At 43.8% G+C, this 21190-nt stretch overlaps 1 protein-coding gene across 9 annotated transcripts in view; it reads right to left on the bottom strand.

Moving 5' to 3' along the window:
* The window catches only part of SFI1 (SFI1 centrin binding protein), a gene marked incomplete at its 3' end in the record, with an annotated part of 77871 nt that overhangs the window by 18616 nt on the left and 38065 nt on the right, over positions 1-21190 (bottom strand). For 6 of the 9 annotated variants that reach the window (XM_081251678.1, XM_081251686.1, XM_081251679.1 and 3 more), the window contains 7 exons: positions 12799-12955; positions 10915-11076; positions 9081-9151; positions 7972-8064; positions 6202-6299; positions 4501-4567; positions 1124-1254 (listed from right to left, as the gene is read on the bottom strand). In XM_081251678.1, coding sequence (XP_081107804.1) covers positions 1124-1254; positions 4501-4567; positions 6202-6299; positions 7972-8064; positions 9081-9151; positions 10915-11076; positions 12799-12955 — 779 coding nt within the window. The remainder of the gene's footprint in view (positions 1-1123; positions 1255-4500; positions 4568-6201; positions 6300-7971; positions 8065-9080; positions 9152-10914; positions 11077-12798; positions 12956-21190) is intronic. The other 3 variants (XM_081251684.1, XM_081251682.1, XM_081251683.1) reach the window with 1 other exon arrangement.

Below are 21190 nucleotides of genomic sequence, written 5' to 3'. Positions count from 1 at the left end.
GCCCGGGGTTCTGGCTGATTCTCTCAAACCAGCGTTCAGAGTCCTCCAAAGCCAAGTTCACTGCAACTTCTCCCAATGCATGTCCCTCCCCCTTGTTTCACTGTCCTAAATTGATGCACACTGTCCTCAGGGCAAAATCCCAAACTGTCAACGTACTAGTTCCATGCACCTGCTCAAACACCTGTCCATCATCTACCTGTAGGAGCAGGCAGCCCCTCAGTCTGGCCCTCCTCATCCCGTCAGCCATCCTCACCCCCAGCTCACAGAGAGCCTCCCCAGGGCACTTCCCTCAGCACCAGCTCTGAGCTCTGGAAGAACTTGTGCTGACACCCAGTCATCAGAAAGATATTCCTCTTGATCCAGTAGCAAGTACTTGGACTTTGGAATCAGGAAGACTGAATGTAAACCCTGGCTCTGCCATTTAATGGTTGTTACAAGGGTGAGTCATTTATCACTTTGAACCTGTTCTATCAGGACTGCTGTGAGAAGCAAGTTATTAGTGAAGATGACGATACCACAGGCAAATGAGCTTCTATATTTTCCTTTTTCCCATCACACTGCACCCATCACAGTGGCCAACAGTTAGTCATTAATAATCTCTTCATGACATTCCACCAATAGGTAGCACGGACTTGGCTCTGGGCAAGTTTGCCCCTGTGAGAGCTAAAAGGATGGAGCCCTGCTCCTTGCCCGTTCTAATTTTGTTGACAATGATAATTTCAAGACTTCAAAAAGCCAGGTCTAGCAGAACAGGAACCAAGAGTTTCAGGGAAATCACGCTCAAGAAAGCCTGCCAAGGCGATGCGAGGTCCAACCACACTCTGATCCAGAAAGCTAACGGGCAGCTTTAATGCAGCTCACTGTGGCTTGTAACGAGGGAATGGGCATAAAACCAGGGCTGTTCTGAAAGCACTTGCTACACAGATAGACACAAGTTTTCCCAGGGGAAACAGTGACTGTCTTTTTCTGCTAGATGAGCTCAAAGAGTCCACATTATTGAAAATCAAGGAAGAACCAGGGTCTAGGGGACTGGCAGGCTAAGAAACAAAGCAAATGGCTATGTGGGTGGCAGAACTGGACCTGAGACGCCTGGCCCAGAGCAGACAGGAGCCGCACGGTGTACCTGTGAAAGCGTGCTGCTCTGGCATAGAGGACTCGCTCCCGCTGGTGCCACTGCCAGAGCCTTCTCCATGCCTGGAAGGCCCCAGGGAGGGCTCTCCGCTGAAAGTGACTGTCTGCTCTGGCCTGCAACAGCTGAAGTAAAACAATGAATGACCTTTATTTGTACTTTACATTAAAAAGAAAAAGACCTTTCAGGGTCACACTCTCGAGGAAGGGTTGCTTCCTACACAAACATTTTTTAAAATGAAAATCATTATTTCTAATCTTTGCCAACATGACAGGTGAAAATGCTTCCCTTTAATTAAAAGTGAGTTAAGCATCTCTTTATACATTTGTCTATGTATGCGTGTGTATAGATATATATTTATCTAAACATTTTTCCTATGGCCTAAGTGGTCATCCTCACTGCCCATTTTACTGATTGTCAGCATTTTAACTCTGATATATATGGGCTTTTTCAACCTTAAATTTATTAGTCCTTTGTCTCGTGTGTTATGAATTTTGTTCCGACCCTGTAAAATATCTTTTGATTTTGTTTATAATGTTTATTTGTAGTACAGATTATTTAAATTTGTACTTTATTATAAATTTCACTGATACATTAGTAAGAAGACAGACAACTGACATAAGACTATATATGCCTCCATGATCCAAAACTTGGGAGGAAAAGCATATACACGTGTGGCAGCTTTTAAAACAGGACTGCAAATTCTTTCATCCTCCTTCCCTTGAATCTGGGTGGACAGTGACTACTTTGACCACTAGAGTATGGCGAAAGTGACACTAAGTGACTTCCTAGGCTAGGTCTTAAAGGGCCACATAGCTTTTGTCTTGTTCACTGGAACACTCACTTTTGTAGCCCTGAGCTGCAACACAGGAAGTCTGACTACCCAGGGGCCACCATGCTGTAAGGAAGCCCAAGCCTCTTGGAGAAGTCATATGCAGGCACTCTGGTTAATAGTCCCAGTAGAGCCCCATCTTCAAGTCATTCCAGCCCAGGAACCAGACTTGTAAGTGAAGAAACTTCGAGAAGACTCTAACCCCCTGCCGCTAGAATCTTCCCAGTGGAGGTCCCAGTAATCACAGAGCAGAGACCAGCCATCCTTGCTACGTCCTGTCTCAATTTTTGACCCACAAAATCCTTAAGCATAATAAAATGGTAGTTGTTTTAAGCCACTGAGTTTGGGGTGAGTTTTTACAGAGCAATAGAAAACTAAACAGCATGCCTATGTGTGTGTTTGTGAATACATGGGTACACACATTCCTACCCACACAGAGGGAAAAAAAATACCAGGTTTACTCATCTAATGTCATCTTAAGAGGCAGGATTATGGGTATTTTAATTTTTTCTTCTTTATGTCTTCCTATACTTCCCAAATTTTCTGTGATGTCTACATATTGCTTATGGGCATTTTCAAATGTAAACAAGAGTAGAAGCAATAGTATAATGAATCCCCTCAAACTTATTGCCCAGCTTCAACAATTAGCAAACATTCTTGCCATTCTTTATATATTACTTTTTAAATAGAAAGAAACCCACAATAAATAATATTTTTATCTTTTCCTAAAATAGAAGGAACTGATGAGCTCCTGGGATATCTAAACCAAGAGATAACATTCAGATTGTTAGCTAAAGATTTTTTAAAAAACAACAGCTGAAAAAAAACCAAAACAAAACAACAGCTGAGCAGGGCTCTTACTATTTTTCAGACCTTCCACTGTGCAGGCCGTGCTGGAGCCCTGTAAGAGATAAGGACTCTGACCCTCGACCTTCTACCAGTGCTGGGCCCCAGGGTCGAGGAGATCCCTTTTTTCAGGGAGAAACTAAATGAGACCCTTTGCTTCTTTTCCACCTTGAATACACATAACCTTTCAACTCTGGGGCTCATGTTCTTTTTCTAAAAGGGCTCCTTCTTCACATTCTGTTGTGCTTGCATTCAATGAGCTTAAGAGACCCAATGGCAATGTCCTTTCCGAAACAGCCACATAATCCAAAGGGACGTGAAAGAATGTACCAATTCTAAACATTTTCTAGGTGTGGAAGGCAAAGGTGACACAAAAACAAGCCATGCCCTGGGTTAGCCCCATCCAAACACCAAGAACTGTGGTGATCCTTGGGGAAAACTCTGAAGCAATCACCGGCAGCTCATCTGTTTGTTCACTCCTGTGTTCATTCACTCATCCAAGTACTAGTCAGCAGCTACCCTTTGTCAACAGTTCAGGAGAAGAATGAGGCAGGACAGGCTGTACCCTCAAGGAGCCCCCAGCCTGGCAGGGAGGGAGGCCAGCCAACAACATGCTATGAGAAAGCTGCACGAGGGGTGGAGCAGGGGGAAGAGGTGACACCTGAGCTGAAAGGGCAGCAGGCAGATTGGGAAGCAGGAGCTCGCAGAGAATATTCAGGGAAGGACCAGCAGCTTGACTGAGTGCAGCTGTGAAGGGGCAGAGCGGTAACAGGAATGGGGAGAGAAGCAGACAGAACCAGCTCCCAAAGGAGTCTGTACGCCTCCCAAAACCGAGGAACCAGCCAAACTCTTTAGATTCACTGTTAGACTCGAGCAGCAGATAGAGGAGGGGGTGGAGAGGACAGCACAAAAATAACCAGGAGGAGCTTCGTTCGTGTCCTCCCCGTTCCACCGCAGGGACGGCCAAACAGAGGCCTGCGTAGTCCACCTCCCACTGCAAGGCCTGTGCGGACATCATCAGTTGAACACACACTCCCCTGCGCCTGAATGTGGCCTGGAAAATCCTTCTCCGTTCAGCGCTCCAGACGGCTACCTGCCATCATTAGAGCCACCCTGGGGCTAAACTACAAGCCCCCTGAGAGCAGGAACTTTGTCTGCTTTGCATCACAGCTGTATCCTCAGTTCTTGGTCTGGCATCTAAGGCATAGCAGCCGCTCAGTAAGTCTTTCTTAAATGGAACTGAATCCGTCTTTCTCTACCTGCCTTCATTAATCCCTCAGCCTGACCCCCGCCTCCTCCCACCACTGTGGGCACCTGGGTCTCACACCGTTTAGCTCTAGGATATGGCGCTCAGGTTCTGCACCTTCCCCAACATCTCCTGAAGGTCTCAGGAGGGGCTGGCTGAGTAATATAATCAACAATTTGGGTCAAGATGTGAATGGAATGGCTGATACACTCACCACCTTCAGAGAGCAGCTGCATTTTCAAAGCAGATGAAGGGACAGGAGTTATGCAGACTTTCTGACATCCCTGGGGGGCTCTGGGGCAGATACCTTTGAGCTTTTCACAGTACCCTCTCTTCCAAATCAGAACACCAGACCTCTTGGTACAGGCCTTTTCCGAGAATCTTTCCAAAGCAAACGTATCCAAGAATGTAAGCCAGCAGAGCTCCCTGCTCTGAGGAACTCCATACCTGCTGGGATCGCCTCTTCTGAGTATACTGTAACCACAATTTGAAACACTTGCGTAGCAATGTTATTCTGAAATGAAACACACAACACCAAGGTAACTGCCCTCCCACTTTCAGGTGTCAGGTTTTCAGAATTTTGTTTTGATTTTAAGGAAGGTAAATCTGGGCATAGGTACATCTTGAGCGTTAAAGGCACCCCAGGGGTTTCATTCTAAGGGAAATAAGAACCTGTTTTCTGACATGAAATCTGCCAAACCCCCACCCTGATTTTGGACTGTGGCTTGCCCTCAAAATTTGACAACTTTCTTGTAAAGGTAATTAGACCACCAAGCACAGTGTCTCTGGAACTCAGGTAATATGTATGAAATCCCCCAAATATCCTGAATTTTCTGATTTTACAGCCAAACTCTGGGGCCTGTTTAGGACCACCTGGGTCTGTGACATGCTTTCACACAGTGATACTGAGAGTGAGAACCACATTCAGTTTTGTAAACCAGCATTTAGAATAATGATACATCCTGACAACTCCAAATTGACTCAGTTAAATATTGTGATTCTCACTGACTCATTAAAAAGTGCCCCAGGGCTTCCCTGGTGGCGCAGTGATTGAGAGTCTGCCTGCCGATGCAGGGGACACGCGTTCGGATGCAGGGGACACGCGTTCGTGCCCCGGTCTGGGAAGATCCCACATGCCGCGGAGCGGCTAGGCCCGTGAGCCATGGCTGCTGAGCCTGTGCGTCCGGAGCCTGTGCTCCGCAACGGGAGAGGCCACAACAGTGAGAGGACCTCACTGTCCTCAAATCATACCTATAACTATGCAAAATAAGTTAATTATACTCTTGGGAGAGGGTTTATCGAACATTTCTTTTCTTTTTTTAAATTTATTTTATTTTTGGCTGCATTGTGTCCCCGTTGCTGTGTGCGGGCTTTCTCTAGTTGCTGCGAGCGGGGGCCACTCTTCATTGTGGTGCTCTGGCTTCTCACTGCGGTGGCTTCTCTAGTTGCGGAGCTCAGGCTCTAGGCGCACAGGCTTCAGTAGCTGTGGCTCGCGGGCTCTAGAGCGCAGGCTCAGCAGTTGTGGCTCACGGGCCCATGCTCTGGGCATGTGGGATCTTCCCGGACCAGGGCCTGAACCCGTGACCCTGCATTGGCAGGCAGATTCCCAACCACTGAGCCACCAGGGAAGCCCTATCGAACATTTCTTGCAGCAAGAAAGTGAATAGTGTTTCCCTCTGAATAGTAAGACTAAGGGGTCGAAGGAAGGTGTCCAGGCAGCCTTTATTTTAACTTTCTACTTCTTTCCTATACATTCTGAGTTTTTCTTGTGGACATGTGGTGCTTTTATTTATTTTAATGAATGATTAACTCTAAAAAATTGAGGACACACTCTACACCCTCCAAGACCAAACCACAAACACCCACTTGCCTGGGCCGTCTCTGTGACACTATCAATGCCTACATTCCAAGATGGAACGTCACTAACACCTGAAAACTGAGGCAGTGGTGGCCGAGCACCAGCACAAACGTCCTCATTCTACCTCCCATCCCATCAACCAAAAGGAAAAGGCGAGCTCAGGAACACTGGTTTACAGCAGGGCCTCTCTCAATCTGCCGCAGTAACACACTGAGGGTGATGATGACTCCTGGAGACCAGCCAGTCAGTCACAACGGGCCCCTGGGGAGCCTGAAGGCCACAGTCCCTACCTGTAGTGGTCCCAGGCAGCACACAGGAAGGGGAGCTGCTCACTTTCCTCCCTCTGTTCAATCTGAGACTGCCAGAGGTTCCAGAACCTGTGCAGTAGCTGCAGCAAAACAGGAAGGAAACAGAAGTTTATTAAGGCAAAAGGTAAAATGATCTCTCTTGACCCATTAGTTAGCAAATCTGTAACTCCAGAAGACTGTAAGCTCCCCCAAAGCATTAATTACCTCAATTTGGAGCACCCAACATATAACAGATTTGCAAAATAATTATGGCCGAGCAATATGTAACTATTCTGGGCCAACATAAAAGGCAAAAAGCTGGATCTACCAAATCTATGTAAATCAGAATGAAGAAGGTATTCCTAATCTGGGCCTCATGGAAGACAAAGCCATTTTAGAAATTAAAACTGATCTTATCACCTACTACTGCCTATAAAGTAGTCTTGCCAAAAAGTGTTTAACTTCAATCTAATCAAGCCCTTAGATCTAACTTTTAGTTTATAAGAGCTACACAGGAAAAAGGAAAATCAAATGACATCAGAAGGAAACAGAAAATTGGAGAATATGGAAGACCGTACAAAATAACTGGCATTCCTTTTCAAAAAGTTAATGTTATTAAGAAAGATAGTATACGTTATGCTAAGTGAAATAAGCTAATCACAAAAGGGCAAATACTGTAAATATGAGGTACCTAGAACAGTCAAATTCAAAGAGACAGAAAGGAGAATGGTGGTTGCCAGGGGCTGGGGGAGGAGAAGGAGAATGGGAGTTATTGTTTAATTCACAGAGTTTCAATTTTGCAAGATGAAAAAGGTTCTGGACATGGATAATGGTGATGGTTGCACAATAATGTGAATGTACTTAATGCCACTGAACTGTACACTTAAAAATGGTTAAGACGATAAATTCTGTGTATTTTACAATTGAAAACTAAACATGTTTAAACAAAAGAAGTGGGGGTGGGGGTGGGGGTGGGGGGACTTATTGATTAAGAGTCTTAAGAGACATAACCAAATGTAGAGTGAGTCATCAATCCTTAATTGAATCCTGGTTTTAATAAAACAGATATAAAGACATTTTGGGGGCAACTGGGAAAATATGAATATGGGTTGGGTATTGGTTAATATTAGAGCATTACTGTTCATTTTGTTAGGGATGATAATGATACTGTGGTTATGCAGGAAAATGTTATTTTTGGGCAATGCATACTGAAATGTTTAGGTGTAAAAGTGTCATAATGTCTGTAATTTACTTTGAATGATTTGGGGAAAAAAAGGAAATATTAACAATTGTTGAATTTAGATGGTAAAATAGAGGTTTATTACACTATTCTTTATATTTTTCTGTATGCTTGAACATTTTCACAATTAGAATGCCCCTTTCTCCTACACTCAGAAACACAATCTACAGGTGGAGATAGAATGTTTGTTGCCCTCAAGTAAATTTAACCACTGAAGACAACAGACTCACAGTGCAAACATAACCAAAGCCTCCTGGAATGCAAGACTTAAAGTGTATTCCCTAGGTCAAGGTTGGAATCCACAGTCCCTGACCTCTGATTCAACTATCAATTTTTTTAGCAAACAGATAAAAAAAATGGGATTAAACAAGAGAAGAATAAGAGTTTCTCCAGCCTCTGGCATAGATTACTAAAGAAAATGGACACTAAGGATCTGGAGTCTAAAGGTCCAAACAAACCTCTAAGCACAAAGGTTAAAAGGAAAAGAGAATGGCCATCAGAAGAGGTGCCTTGATACAGAAGAGGACTCTCACCGTGACATCATGTTGCTGGTGAGCAAGATTCCTTCTTATTCGTTGGAGATGGGCACGGGCCACATTGTCTTTTAGGGCTCTAAAGCAAAAATGCTGTGAAAAGAAGAATGGACACAAATCAGTGGTGTGTCTGTAACAATAAGAGCAATGCCCAAGAGGGTGGCAAGAAGCTCAGTAGTAGCTGTTCACAGCTGCTCCCATGTCCCAGAGTGTTTCTCTGTTTTGAGATTCAATTGAGAGCCTGATACAAGCCAGCCTGCACAGTAGACACTTAATAACTAGCTGTGGGACTACTCCCTGCCGTCCACAGATACTGCACAGGAACAAACACACCCGCACCTCTGACCAGGAGAGGTCCCTGTGACCCAGATGAAAACACCAGACAAAGGTCAAAACGTCAACTCTGCCTCTCAGAAAAGAGACAGACTTCCAGCCTATGGTGGGTTTTTTTTTTTTTTTTTTTTTGCCATGTGGGGTCAATGTGTATGCTTACACAATTATAAATGCAGTTTTGTAAGAATAAAATAGAAGGGAGAGAAGGAATTTTGAGAGGTGACTGGGGGTGGGGGTGGGGGTGGAGTAGAGGCAGGACATGCTGGCCTGGCTCCTGTCAAAAATGTCTCACGTGTGACTAAGCAAAGCACATCCCCCACAGCCTAGCTTCAGTTTTCTGAGACAGAAGCGAAGCAACTAGGGCTTTTCATATCGTGCTCTGTGGACCCACAGAGGCTCCTGAAAGTGTTCGGAGGCCACCTCGTGTGGTGAAGGTGGGGAAGAGTAGCCGGTAGAACAGACACTACTTCCCAGACCTAGCTTTGTCCACATCATCTCTACCTTGATTGATTTTGAAGACTAGGTTTCCACCACTTAAAAAGGGGGTCTGCCATGTAGAACACCCAAGGACTAGATCACTTCTAAGGCTCCTTTGCAGCCCCAAAACCCTCTGACCCCACACCATCACCATCTCTGATCCAAAATGAAAATAGGGACATGACAATGAAGGGGGCTTCATGATGGAAGCCATCCACACAACCAGAATCACTTATGGAGCATGATAGGGGCCAGGTCCCCCAGGAGTGGCTGCCTGAGCGAGGCTGTAGCGCCCTTACCAGCAAGCCTCGCCTGTGGTGCTCTTCTGCCACCTTCCGTCGCATAGCTGCCTCTGCGCACAGCAGCATGTCTACCAGAGTTAAGGCTTCTTGTCTCAACAAGGTCCCACCCCAGCCCAGAGCAATCCTAGTGACCCATCTGAAGGGCCCCGGCTGCAGGAGATGATGGGTGTGCCAGGTGGGCTGGTGTCCGCCTCTGTCTCCCCCTGACAACCCAGGGAAGAAAGAACTAAGGGGAACCATGTGAGTTACTTATCTGCCTTTCTCCCCTCTCGTGCCCATTTCATGAGAGGCAAAAATAGTTGAGATAAACTGCCACCAGTTTGAGTAAGCATTTCAAACTCTAAGCAGAACCTGCTCCAAGTTCTCCTGCATTCTGTTTTGGCATCACAATCCAGTCAGAAGTTTGTGCTAAAAACCTTGGAGTTATTTTCAAACCTTTTCTCCACCCACCCCCTCCATCTTCTTGGCTGCCAAGTCCATCTGCTGCCCCCTCCCAGGTCTCCCCGGTTCTGTCCCCACCCCCAGCACCGTGCAGTACACTTGACTTGGTCCCCCTGTGCCAGCTTCGCTGCCACCATCGAGCTTTAGCCTTTCTAAAGTACAGATCTGCTGCATCACTTCTCTTCTCAAAAACCTGCAAAGGATCCCCAACGCCACTGGGATTAAGCCCAAATTCCTGACCACTGCACACAAGGGCCCTATAAGCCGGTCCCCAGCCTGCATCTACCTGCCCTCCATACCCCACAACTCACTGGAGACCCCGGTCATCACCCCTGGCTGCTCTTCCTCACCTACACCTGCATAAATGCCACTGCTTACACCTGAACCGCCCTTCCCGACCTCCCTGTTGGGAGAACGTGTCATCCCCCAAGGCTTAAATTCAGCTCAAACATCACCTCCTCGGCTAGATCTCCACAGTAGCCCTAGCAAGACTTGATAAAAACTTTTATGATAGCACTTATCACGCCACATTACAAAGACTGGTTTTCATGTCTACTTTCCCCACTAGACAATGAGCTACTGTTAGTCTCTAAGTTTCCCTATATTCCAGAATTTAGGCAGGAGTTTAAAACAAAGTAAGAGTTCAGTGAACAAACAAAAGTGTGGGTGAACACCCAAGGCAGTCCAAATCCCACACCTGGGAACATATTGCAGCAGGGGCAGCAATTAAGAAGGTGCACTGGAGTCAAAAGCCTGGCTCTGCCAATGAGTTTGAAAACCACTTAGCAGCCCCCAACCTGTTTCCTCATCTGTAAAATGGAGACAGTGAGACCTACTCCACAGGGTTGCTATGAGGATTAATGAGATAATGCAAAATGTCTGCACACAGTAAACAGCTCAATGAATGGAAGCTAGGATCATAATGACAGGGCCACCAAGGACAGATGGCTTTCTGAAAAAGCAATGAAATTAAACAAATCTGAAACAGAAATGAAATGAAGCAGAAATGGCTGTGGCTATTTCTACCATCTAATGGGTAGAAAAAAGCAATGAAATGATAACAAAATCAGGGCAGCGGCAATGCCTCTGAGGGGGAGGAAAGGGAATGTAGTCAGGGAGGAACAGACTGGGGTGTGAGCAATGTTCTATTTTTTTGAGTTGTGCTCATTTTACCATTATTCTTTGGACTATAAATGTTTGTTATATGCACTCTTTTGTATGAATATTCCCAAAATGAAACAAAAAATTTTAAAAAGAAGTCAACAGAGATCCGAACTGTCTTAAACTGCTGGGTAACTACTTCCCATGTATCTCCTGACTCTTGTGTTATAGGCTGGTGAACTCTTGCTGTTCTTGCTGTACAGACAGGGCTGGGTGGTGCAAAGGATACAGTGTTTCCAGTGAATAAAGGCCCTCCGCAGCACCATCTTCCTGGCCAGCCCCTCTACCCGCTCGTGGTGGACGTACAAATTCTCCCTCCGCTTCCAGGCCCACCGCCAATCACAGAAGTGTGTCTGGAGCACAATGACGCAGTGGAATCCCTCAGCCATCTCTGCAACAGAGAAAATAGCTTAAGTGCTGCCCCCTCAAGGTTAGGCGATGAGCTGGAAGCACCTTTAGGACAGGATGAAACCCATTACTGGCAGGCATCAGGGCTTCAAGGCTGCTCCCACAAAGAATGTTAGAATAAAAGGTGTTGGTTTTTTTTTTTTTTTTTTTTTGGCTGTGCCATGCAGCATGTGGGATCTTAGTTCCCCCACCAGGGATCAAGCCCCCTGCACTGGAAGCGTTGAGTCTTAACCACTGGACTGCCAGGGAAGTCCCAGAATAAAAGGTTTTTAAACACGGGAGGAATCCCTTAGCTATCAGTATATCTCTTCTCTCCCAGGAAAGAGAAAAGGGTTCTATCAAAGGGCTGAGGCTCCTAGTTAGCTACTGAGGAGCAGTAATGGCGACTGCTGCTTTCAAAGAAGACTCCATTTCACTTTTGCCTCTTTATCAATGTTTCCCGGATGGGATTTCAGGGTCTGAGTCAATGACACACAACTTGGTCAACATGCTGTCAAAGGCTTTTGTGAGCTTTCAGCCAGGCTGCTACAGGCTGCCAGCTCCATCTCCTTTTAAGACTAATTAGCGACTGGCCTGAAGAGCATAAGTCCAGCAAGTGGAAGGGAACTGGTCCTGGAATGAGAATGCCATAACTGGAGGCTCGTTAGTCGGCAGCTCATCATTAAATAGCTTCATGCCTTCAACTTTCAGGCTTGGGCAACCAGACAGGTGGTCCCCCATCACTATTTTCACACGGACACATTCCCTCTCCCAAGAGACAGTGTAGGCAGCCTAGGAGATCCCACAGGGAGGCCTAGGGTAAGCAGGAGAGCCTAACCCTGCGGCCAGCACAGTGTTCCAACTCACTTCTGTGTGGGCTCAAGAAACTGAAGTACAAAAAGTACCTACGATCATGACCTATTTATCATTACTTCTGACCTCTCTCGGGGAAACAAAACCATCAGAATAGCGTTCAAAAACTCATCACCATAAATCACATGCATCTGCATAACTGAGGACAAACAACCCAAATATCTATTAATACAAGAATGGCTAGGGACTTCCCTGACGATCCAGTGGTTAGGACTCTGCACTTCCACTGCAGGGGGCATGGGTTCGATCCCTGGTCGGGGAACTAAGATCCTGCAAGATGCACAGCAAGGCCAAAAAAAAAAAAAAAATTGCTAAGTAGATTAAGGTAAGCCCCTCTCCTGTAAAATACAATCAATTGAAAAATAACATTTATTAAGAACACTTAAAGACACAGAAAAGTATTGATTAGTTGTGTGAAAAAAAAAAAGGCAAGATATAGCCTAGATGGGAGAGGAGTCTGGGGGAGAATGGATACATGTATATGTATGGCTGAGTCGCTTTGCTGTGCACCTGAAACTATCACAACATTGTTAATCGGATATACTCCAATATAAAATAAAAAGTTAAAAAAAGATACAAAATTGTATGTATCATACCAATCATAACAATCACAGTATTTATGGCATAATTTAAATCCTACTGAATCAAATATTGATAAAAAACAGAAGGAAATATCTTAACTGTGAATTGAGGATAATTTATCTTCCTCCTCAATCTCCTTTTTGAAAATCTGTGGTGTAACACGGTTATATCTCCCCTTAATAAGTTACCACCCTATTGGCGGTAACAGGCAACAGGAGAGTGGGCACTGTGACCAACCCTCTGTCCCTGGAGCCTAGGACTTCCTGCTCACCTCTCCGCTGCCTCTTCTCTCTGCGCACCTGCAGGTATTCCAGCCAGGCCCTCAGGGCTCTCCACTGTTGCCAGTGCTGATGGTGTTTCACTGCGGAGACCATCTTTCGCCTCTCCCTCCAGACATGCAGAAGCTGTTCCTGCCACCGTGACCAAGCCTGAAAACCAGAGAAAAGACAACAGTCAATGGAGGCAGGAAAACAGAGGTGAAGTACCGGTGAGGGAAAAGAGAAACACACACACTGGAAAGGCTAAAATTAGATACACACACAGGAAAGGCTAAAAAGGAGGGGAAATTCCCAAGGAGAATTGTAAGTGATGGGAATCTGGGGTGAAAAGATCTTTAAGAAGGGCATTCTCTGCTTCCAGAAAGTAATTTTTTCTGGATTAAGAAGGGGGGAAAAAAGGATTAATAAAATCAATGCATATACAAGAAGCAGGGACAATCCAAGGGGTGATATAATTAATTCAGATTAGGGATACGAGAGGAGGGTCTGCCTTTTCTTTCAAAGTGGGAGGAAGCCTATGGTCAAGAGGCTCTTTCTCAGGGACATTAGTCTCCAAGACGTGGACCTACAGAAACTGAGGGTCTACAGAAGGATTCCCTTAAGATTATCCATAAATGCACACCCTTGGGAAAGCCTTCGTGCACACTCAGCAAAACACATGCCTTACTTTGAAGGTGACTGTCATAGATGACTTGATACCTTCTCTTATACCTTATACCTTTTTTTTTTTTTTTTGATTTTTTGTTTTGTTTTTTTTTGCGGTACGCAGGCCTCTCCTGTTGCGGAGCACAGGCTCCAGACGCGCAGGCCCAGCGGCCATGGCTCACGGGCCTATCCGCTCCGCGGCATGTGGGATCTTCCCGGACTGGGGCACGAACCCGTGTCCCCTGCATTGGCAGGCAGACTCTCAACCACTGCGCCACAAGGGAAGCCCCCCTTATACCTTTCTAAACCCGTAACACCTCTTCCCCTTTGCTTCCTCTCAGCTGAATACCATTTTTCCTATTTCACCAAGAAAATAAAAGCAATCAAAAGACAATTTTCTCAAGCTCTCACATGTCCCCCACCTGCCAACAGGCTCTGCCTTCTCTCCTGTTGCTCTGGATAAACTGTCCACTCTCCCATCACAGGTTGCCCCTGCCATGCATACAGCCCATCTTTTCTCACCTTCTCAAGTTTATCACTCTGGCAATTCCCCCCACTCCCTTCTGCATCATCAGTTTCCACTCTCTGCTGGATTTTTAAAATCAGCATTTGAGTGTGTTGTTATTTCTCCCTGAGGGGATGTGACAACCAAAAGCAATGGGTGACCTTTGATTGTACCCTGCACCTGACACTAAAAGAGCAACAATATACAGCTGCAATACGAACTGTATTCTAGATATTACTATATCAACATTACATTTCTTAGATATGACAGTGATATTGTGGTTATATAGGAAAACATCCTTATTTTTAGGAGATATGAGCTTAAGTATTTAGGGTAAACTTTATGTCTGCAACTTTAAAGCAACTCAGAAAATGTAAAAAATATACTGATACACTTGAGAGAAAGCAAATGTGGAAAGATGTTAAGGATGGGTTAAACTAGTGAAGAGAGCCCAGAATCCACCTTTTCTGTGATTTGGTATTTGTCAAAATTAAAAAGTTGGGATGAAAGATTATTGTCACACAAGTACTTCCTGAAGGGAATAAATCAGTGATCCTCAAACCAACCACCAAACACCCCTCTCTAGACCACTGTGCCACCCAGCTAACACCCAAGTGCTTTCCTTTCCAAACTCTTCAAAGGGGCTCTCTACCTTTCTCATTTCTCTTCTAAGCTGGTTTTCTTGAATCCTCTCCCCATCGGGTTCACTGAAACTGCTCTTATCAAGGGCATCAATGACCTCCACGTGGCTCAATCCGAAGGCCAAATCTCAGTCCTCACCTGCCCTGGCCTGCCAGAAGCACGTGACGCAGCTCATCACACCCGCCTCCACCTGGCTTCCAGTATACCTTGGCCTCTCTTCTGTTCCCGCCGCTGATTCCCATCTCTTCACCAGACAGGCTCAGTTCCACTGGCTATACCCACTCCCCTTTGTGCTTTCACCTAGTCTCATGGCTCTAAATGTCATCTGCATGTTGAGGACTCCCAACTTTACATCTCAGGTCTGGACTCATCCTTAAGACTCCACACATATATCCAGCTGCCTCCCTGACACCCCCTCGTGGACATCTGGAAGGCCCATCAGGCTGAAGATATAGAGCTCAGAATGGAGCTCCTCCTAATCTTTCCCTACAAACCTGCCTCTCCCTCCAACACCCCCATTTCAGTAAATAGCAACTCCATTGTTCCAATTACTTAGGCCAAAAACCTGGGAGTCCTCTTAGAGATATCTCTGACACTTCACATCTTAACTATCCACTAGCAAATCCCATCAGCAATACCTTCAAAACATACCCAGAATCCAAAACCATCTTCCTATCATCCTTGTCCAGAATCTCTCCTGGAACTTTGTAATCGCTTCCTAACTGTCCTCCCTGCTTTTATCCTTGATTTTCTGAGGTCTGTTCTTAACACAACAGCCAGAATTGTCCTTTCTCATTTGTTGTGGTTATGTCACTTAAATCTCTCCATCTATATGACAATTTCCCTCCCTGCCTTTTTTCTCTTCACGCTACCAATTTGTTAGAGAAACCAGGTCATGTACGCTATAAACTGTCCCACGTTTTAGATTTGTCCGATTGTCTCCTCCAGATGTCTTTAACTTGTCCCTCTGATCCCTGTATTTCCCATGAACTGATAGTCAGATTCATGTTAGGCTTGACGGGAGTCATGTTCAAATTTTAGGCAAGAACGTGTCTCAAGTGCTGCTGGGTACTTCCTGTTACATCACATCGTGGTTGGCTGCCATAGTTTTAGCAATGCCAAGACTGTTCAGTGGCTTCAGATGGCATTAATCTGATCCCTCCCTTATACTTCCCTGTTGTCTTTCCCCTGGGTGATTGCTGCCTAGATCCATTTTCTCACTGGGGTGGCAATTTTCTAATTCTAATACTCCTGCATTTATTAACTGAAATTCTATAAAGAAGCCTTACTCTCCCATTAACCCTCTCGTTTTTCAAAGATTAGTTTGTATAGGAAAGGCAGGATAAATGCTTGACTTCGGCCTTCATTAATTTCCAAAGAATTGAATTAATGCTCTAACAACCCAAAACTGTGACCAATGAGCTCTTCTTCTCATTATGAATGCATGAATTTTTACATATTTGATATGTTTTCAATCCACGGCAGTCATTATTCTTTTTGATGTTCAAATTGTTCTATCTTAAGCCTATGGGAGTCCTTCTGACACAACCCCATTAACCTCTGTTAATTTCCTCATACTCCTGCACACTACCTCCTAGGCTTATGATGTCTATTCCTGCTCTATACCTGGAGTCAGCCATTTCTCCAAAAAGCCTCAGTTCCCCTTAGTGGGAAATAGAAGAGACCACAACCTGGGCACTGGGGATGCTAGAAGCAGTGCCAGTAATAAAGCATTTAAGTCTTTTCAGTAAATAGAGTTAGAAATTCACTATTTTAGGGGAAAAAAATCATGAGTCCATACCGATATTGACATTTCCAATTTCAGATAACAAGGCTTTTGTTTAATTTCTGATTTTGTACCTGTAATCTTTCCTTTTACACTGAAAATCATGCTTCCTAATGACACAGCCATAGTTATTTGCTTTATCTTACAATGTAGCTGTAACAGATTCAACCCAACAATCCAAACCTGCTACTTAAAATAAGACCATTGAATGCAATTTTAGATCTCTTAGTAGTTCTTTGTGTCCTTAGAACACATCCCCACTTGGGATGAACAGCCAAAATATTGTATTTTAAAGTAATTATTTTCTCTTTGTAGTCATTGCTACAAACTTGATATATTTGTTTCGGCATATTCTAAAATCCTAGGGATTGGTTCTTTTCCTTTATGATTTTTTGTTTTTAATTATATCAAATATTTACATGGTTCCAAAGTTAAACCTATGTAACAAAGTAAATTCACAGAAGTACTTTGTTCCCTCCCTTCCCCCAGAGGTAACCACTTTTCCTTAGTTTTTGGTTTATTTTTCCATTGTTTCTTCTTGAAAATATAACACACACACACTCTCTCTCTCTCTCTCCCTTCCTTCCTCAAAAGGCAGCACACGATGAAACAGAAGGAGCCTGTTAAGAGGAGGGGTGTGATCACATCACTCCTCTTCTCAAAGCCAGTAGCTTCCCCCTCCCCTGGAAAAAGAGCCAAAGCCTTTATGGGCACAGCCTGCAGAGCCTTACTATTACATCTGCCTCCTTGTCACCTCATGGCCTAATCTTTTCTACTCTCCCTCTCACGCCCATCAATATATCACGAGCTACGTCAAGCTCATGGGTGGGGTGACTCAATATCACAAACATGACAATTTTCTCCAATCTAATGTAAAAAGTCAGTGTACTATAATGAAAAATCCTAGTAGGCTTTCTTGTGGAACTTGACGAGTTGATCCTAAAATTAGTAAGAGTAAAGAACAACTACCAAGACAATTTTTAAAAAGAACAAGAATAAAGAAGATCTCTTTCCACATATGAAAACTTAAGAGCTATACAGTAAGATCAGGAGTAGTAATAAACAGTTAGCATTCACTGAGGATTTCCATACTCAAAGCATTGCTCTAAGCATATTACATGTATCACCACACTTAATCCTCAACAATCCTATGAGGAAGGTACCATTATTATTTACTTACAGATAAGAAATCTAAGGTGGGGGGGTGGATGAATTGGGAGACTAGGATTGACATATATACACTAATATGTATAACCTGCTGTATAAAAAAATAAAATTAAAAAATAAAATGCAATAAAAAATAAAAACCAAAATGCAATATTAAAAAAAAAAAGAAGTCTAAGGTACAGGGAGATTAGGTAACTCATTAAAAAAGGCACAAAGCTAATAGGTAATGGCAGCAGAATTTCCACCTGGGCAGTATGACTAGAGAACCTTTGTTCTTTCCTACCTGCTTCATTAAATCATAATCAAAACAGTGTGTACTGGCTCAGAGATAGACAAATAGACCAATGGAATACAGAGCCCAGAATAGACCCATGAACAAATGGGACCTTGCTCCATAATGGAGGTGGACTAATAGTCAGTATAAAAAAGATAAAGGGGGCCTCCCTGGTGGCGCAGTGGTTGAGAGTCCGCCTGCCGATGCAGGGGATACGGGTTCGTGCCCCGGTCTGGGAGGATCCCATATGCCGCGGAGCGGCTGGGCCCGTGAGCCATGGCCGCTGGGCCTGCGCATCCGGAGCCTGTGCTCCGCAACGGGAGAGGCCACAACAGTGAGAGGCCCGCATACCGCAAAAAGAAAAAAAAAAAAAAAAAAAAAAAAGATAAAGGATGAACTAACCAGTAAACAGTGCTGCAGAAATTATCCATAAGGAAAATGACAAACTAAGACCCTGTTACACACAATTTATAAAATTAAACCCAAGATAGATTAAAGACCAAACCATAAGATACAAGAATTAGGTACACTGAAAATAATAACACTTGCATGAAACAAAAAGCACCATAAACAAAGCAAAAAAACAAGCTATGGACTAGAAGAAAATACTTGCAATGTACCTAATAGTCAAAAGATTAGTAAGCAGAATGTATGACAATGTCCACAGAGCAGAAAAAGCCAAATAACCCAACAGAAAAAAAGGAGTGAGGGATAGTAACAAGCTGAAAAACAGAAACTCAAATGGCAAACAAGTGTCTGAAAAGATGCTGGGCTTCACTAGGAATCAGCGAAATGTAAATTAAAGCAACAAGGAATTACCACTTCAGACCTATCAAACTGGTGAAAATGTCCAAGTCTGATAATGCAAAGTGCTGATGAGGTCAAAAGAAATGGGAACCGAAATTTTAGCACATAAACTGGCACAGCACTGGAGCAAATAGGTGATGCTTGATAAGGATGATGAGATGATACCCAAAGAAGTTTCACTTTCAGGAACAAGAGAAACTCAGACTCTTGCACAGGGATCTGTGTTTAAGAGTGCTGTCTGCCACACTGTTTGTAATTGTAAAAAACATAATCAGAAGGAATCAACAGTTCAGCAGCACTGAGCAGGTAAACTGAGCCTTATTCAGTACAAAGGCATATTATAGGTAGTTGACAGATCTCTATGTATCAACATGGATAAACCTCAAAAATACACTGTTGCATTCAAAAAAAGCAAGCTGCAAAGTAAATGTACAGTATGACACCATTCATAAGTTTCCTAACAACACAAAGTCAGAACATTTATTCTTTATGTATATGTATGCACACATTTTTACAAGTGCAAAAGAACACAAGAAAATGAGGACTTCAGTATCAGGGTACAGGTTATCGCTAAGGAGGAGAGGTGGCAGAAGGAGGGGGGGCTTGAACTGTGAATTTAATTACATTAAATTACATTAAATCCTGGGGCAAGCATGGAAAATGCTAACACCTTTTAAACCTGTATGTTGGGTACTTGGATATCTTTTAATATTTTTAATAAATGTTTTATATTTAATGTTTTTATTTTTGAAGTACATAATTTAATTTTTTAAAATTTCACATATCTCATGACGTCTGCCCTGCCTAGTTCAGAGATGCTGTGAGGATTAAGAGAAATGACTTAAATTTAAGTTCTTGGTAAATCATATGGTACTTATCAGACACAAGGATTTTACTTATAATCTGCACTATAAAATTTGCCTTAGAGTCTCATATAGTGTGGTCCATATCAGTGTTATCTTGATTGCTCACGTTTTTCATTGGATTTGATTCTGAACGACTCTCGGGTGTCTTCTAAGTTAAATCCAACCTCAAACCACGAAAACCTGCCATCACTAGAAATATTCATTCGTATCTGTTGTTGCAAGCTTTGAAGGCAACAGTAAAAAAGGAATTCTAAAAGTGTTCTGAGCAATAGCGGCACCAGTAGTACGAGTTTATAGGCTCTCAAAGTGACTATCTAAAAGGGACGAGCGCTCACATAGCTGGAGTCCATCAGCGACAGAAAACCAGCCTCATTATGTTCCTATGCTTCTGGCATTTTCACATTCATAGTTCCCTCTCCCTCCTGAGAGCACAAGTCTACTGAGGACAGGGCAGCATGATAGTTAAAAGAACGGCTCTGCACTTTTCAGGCTGCCTCGGTTCAAATACTGGCTCTGACCTTTGCTAGGTGCGTGACCCTCATTCGAGTTATTTAACCTGTAATATATGGGATTTAAAAAATAATTTTGAAAATTGAGATAACACATGTAAAGCACTTAGTCTAGCACCTAGGACAGTAAGACCACAATAAATACTATTACTGCTCCTGCTGTTCTTGTTATTGTTATTATCACTGGCAAGAACTATGTCTATTTCCTTGCTACTGCTTCAGAACACCTTATGAGTTCAGAGGTCGGCAAATTTTTTTCTTAAAAGGTCAGATAATACTTTTTTTTAGGCTTTGCAGGCCACATGGTCTCTGTTGCAACTACTCAACTTTACTGTTGTAGCCTGAAAGCAGCTTAGACAATACATAAATGAAAAGGTGTAACTGCATCCCAATAAAACTTTATTTACAACAACAATCAGCTGGCCAAATCTGATCCGTGGGCAAGTTTGCTGACCCCAATCTATGCTGTCTGCATATGATCTTCATATACTGCATATTCTTGCATGGATGATACAAAATGTTGTCAGATTAAAAAGCTATTACTCCTACAGGGACTTCCCTGGTGGTGCAGTGGTTAAGAATCCGCCTGCCAATGCAGGGGACACAGGTTCGAGCCCTGGTCCAGGAAGATCCCACATGCCACGGAGCAACTAAGCCCATGTGCCACAGTTACCGAGCCTGAGCTCTAGAGCCCACGAGCCACAACTACTGAGCCTACGTGCCACAACTACTGCAGCCTGCGTGCCTAGAGCCTGTGCTCTGCAACAAGAGAAGCCACCACAATGAGAAGCCCGCTCACCGCAATGAAGAGTAGCCCCTGCTCGCCGCAACTAGAGAAAGCCTGCGCGCTAAAACGAAGACCCAACGCAGCCAAAAATAAATCAATAAATAAATGGAAAAAAGAAGTTATTACTCCTACAATATAGTAACACGCACTTCTTTTTCTCCTCCTCCCTGTTCTATTCTCTATGACTGACTTGGCAGCCCTGTAAGTACCCAGGAGACACTAAAAAGTGACAGAAGTTCAGAAAGCTTATCAAAGGCCATAAAAAAGCTTCACCACAGCATACGTTTGGTACAGATGTTAAGCCTTTATAACTGACCAAAAGCTAGTGGCTTTCCCAAAAGGAACTCTAAGAAATAAGCAAAATTATATGAAAAAGCCAGGTTTTCTTTTCAGTCTT

This window comes from Mesoplodon bidens (assembly GCF_964165515.1).
Source record: "Mesoplodon bidens genome assembly, chromosome: 13".
In the NCBI taxonomy this organism is placed as follows: domain Eukaryota; kingdom Metazoa; phylum Chordata; class Mammalia; order Artiodactyla; family Ziphiidae; genus Mesoplodon; species Mesoplodon bidens.
This window is presented reverse-complemented; position numbering and strand designations above follow the sequence as displayed.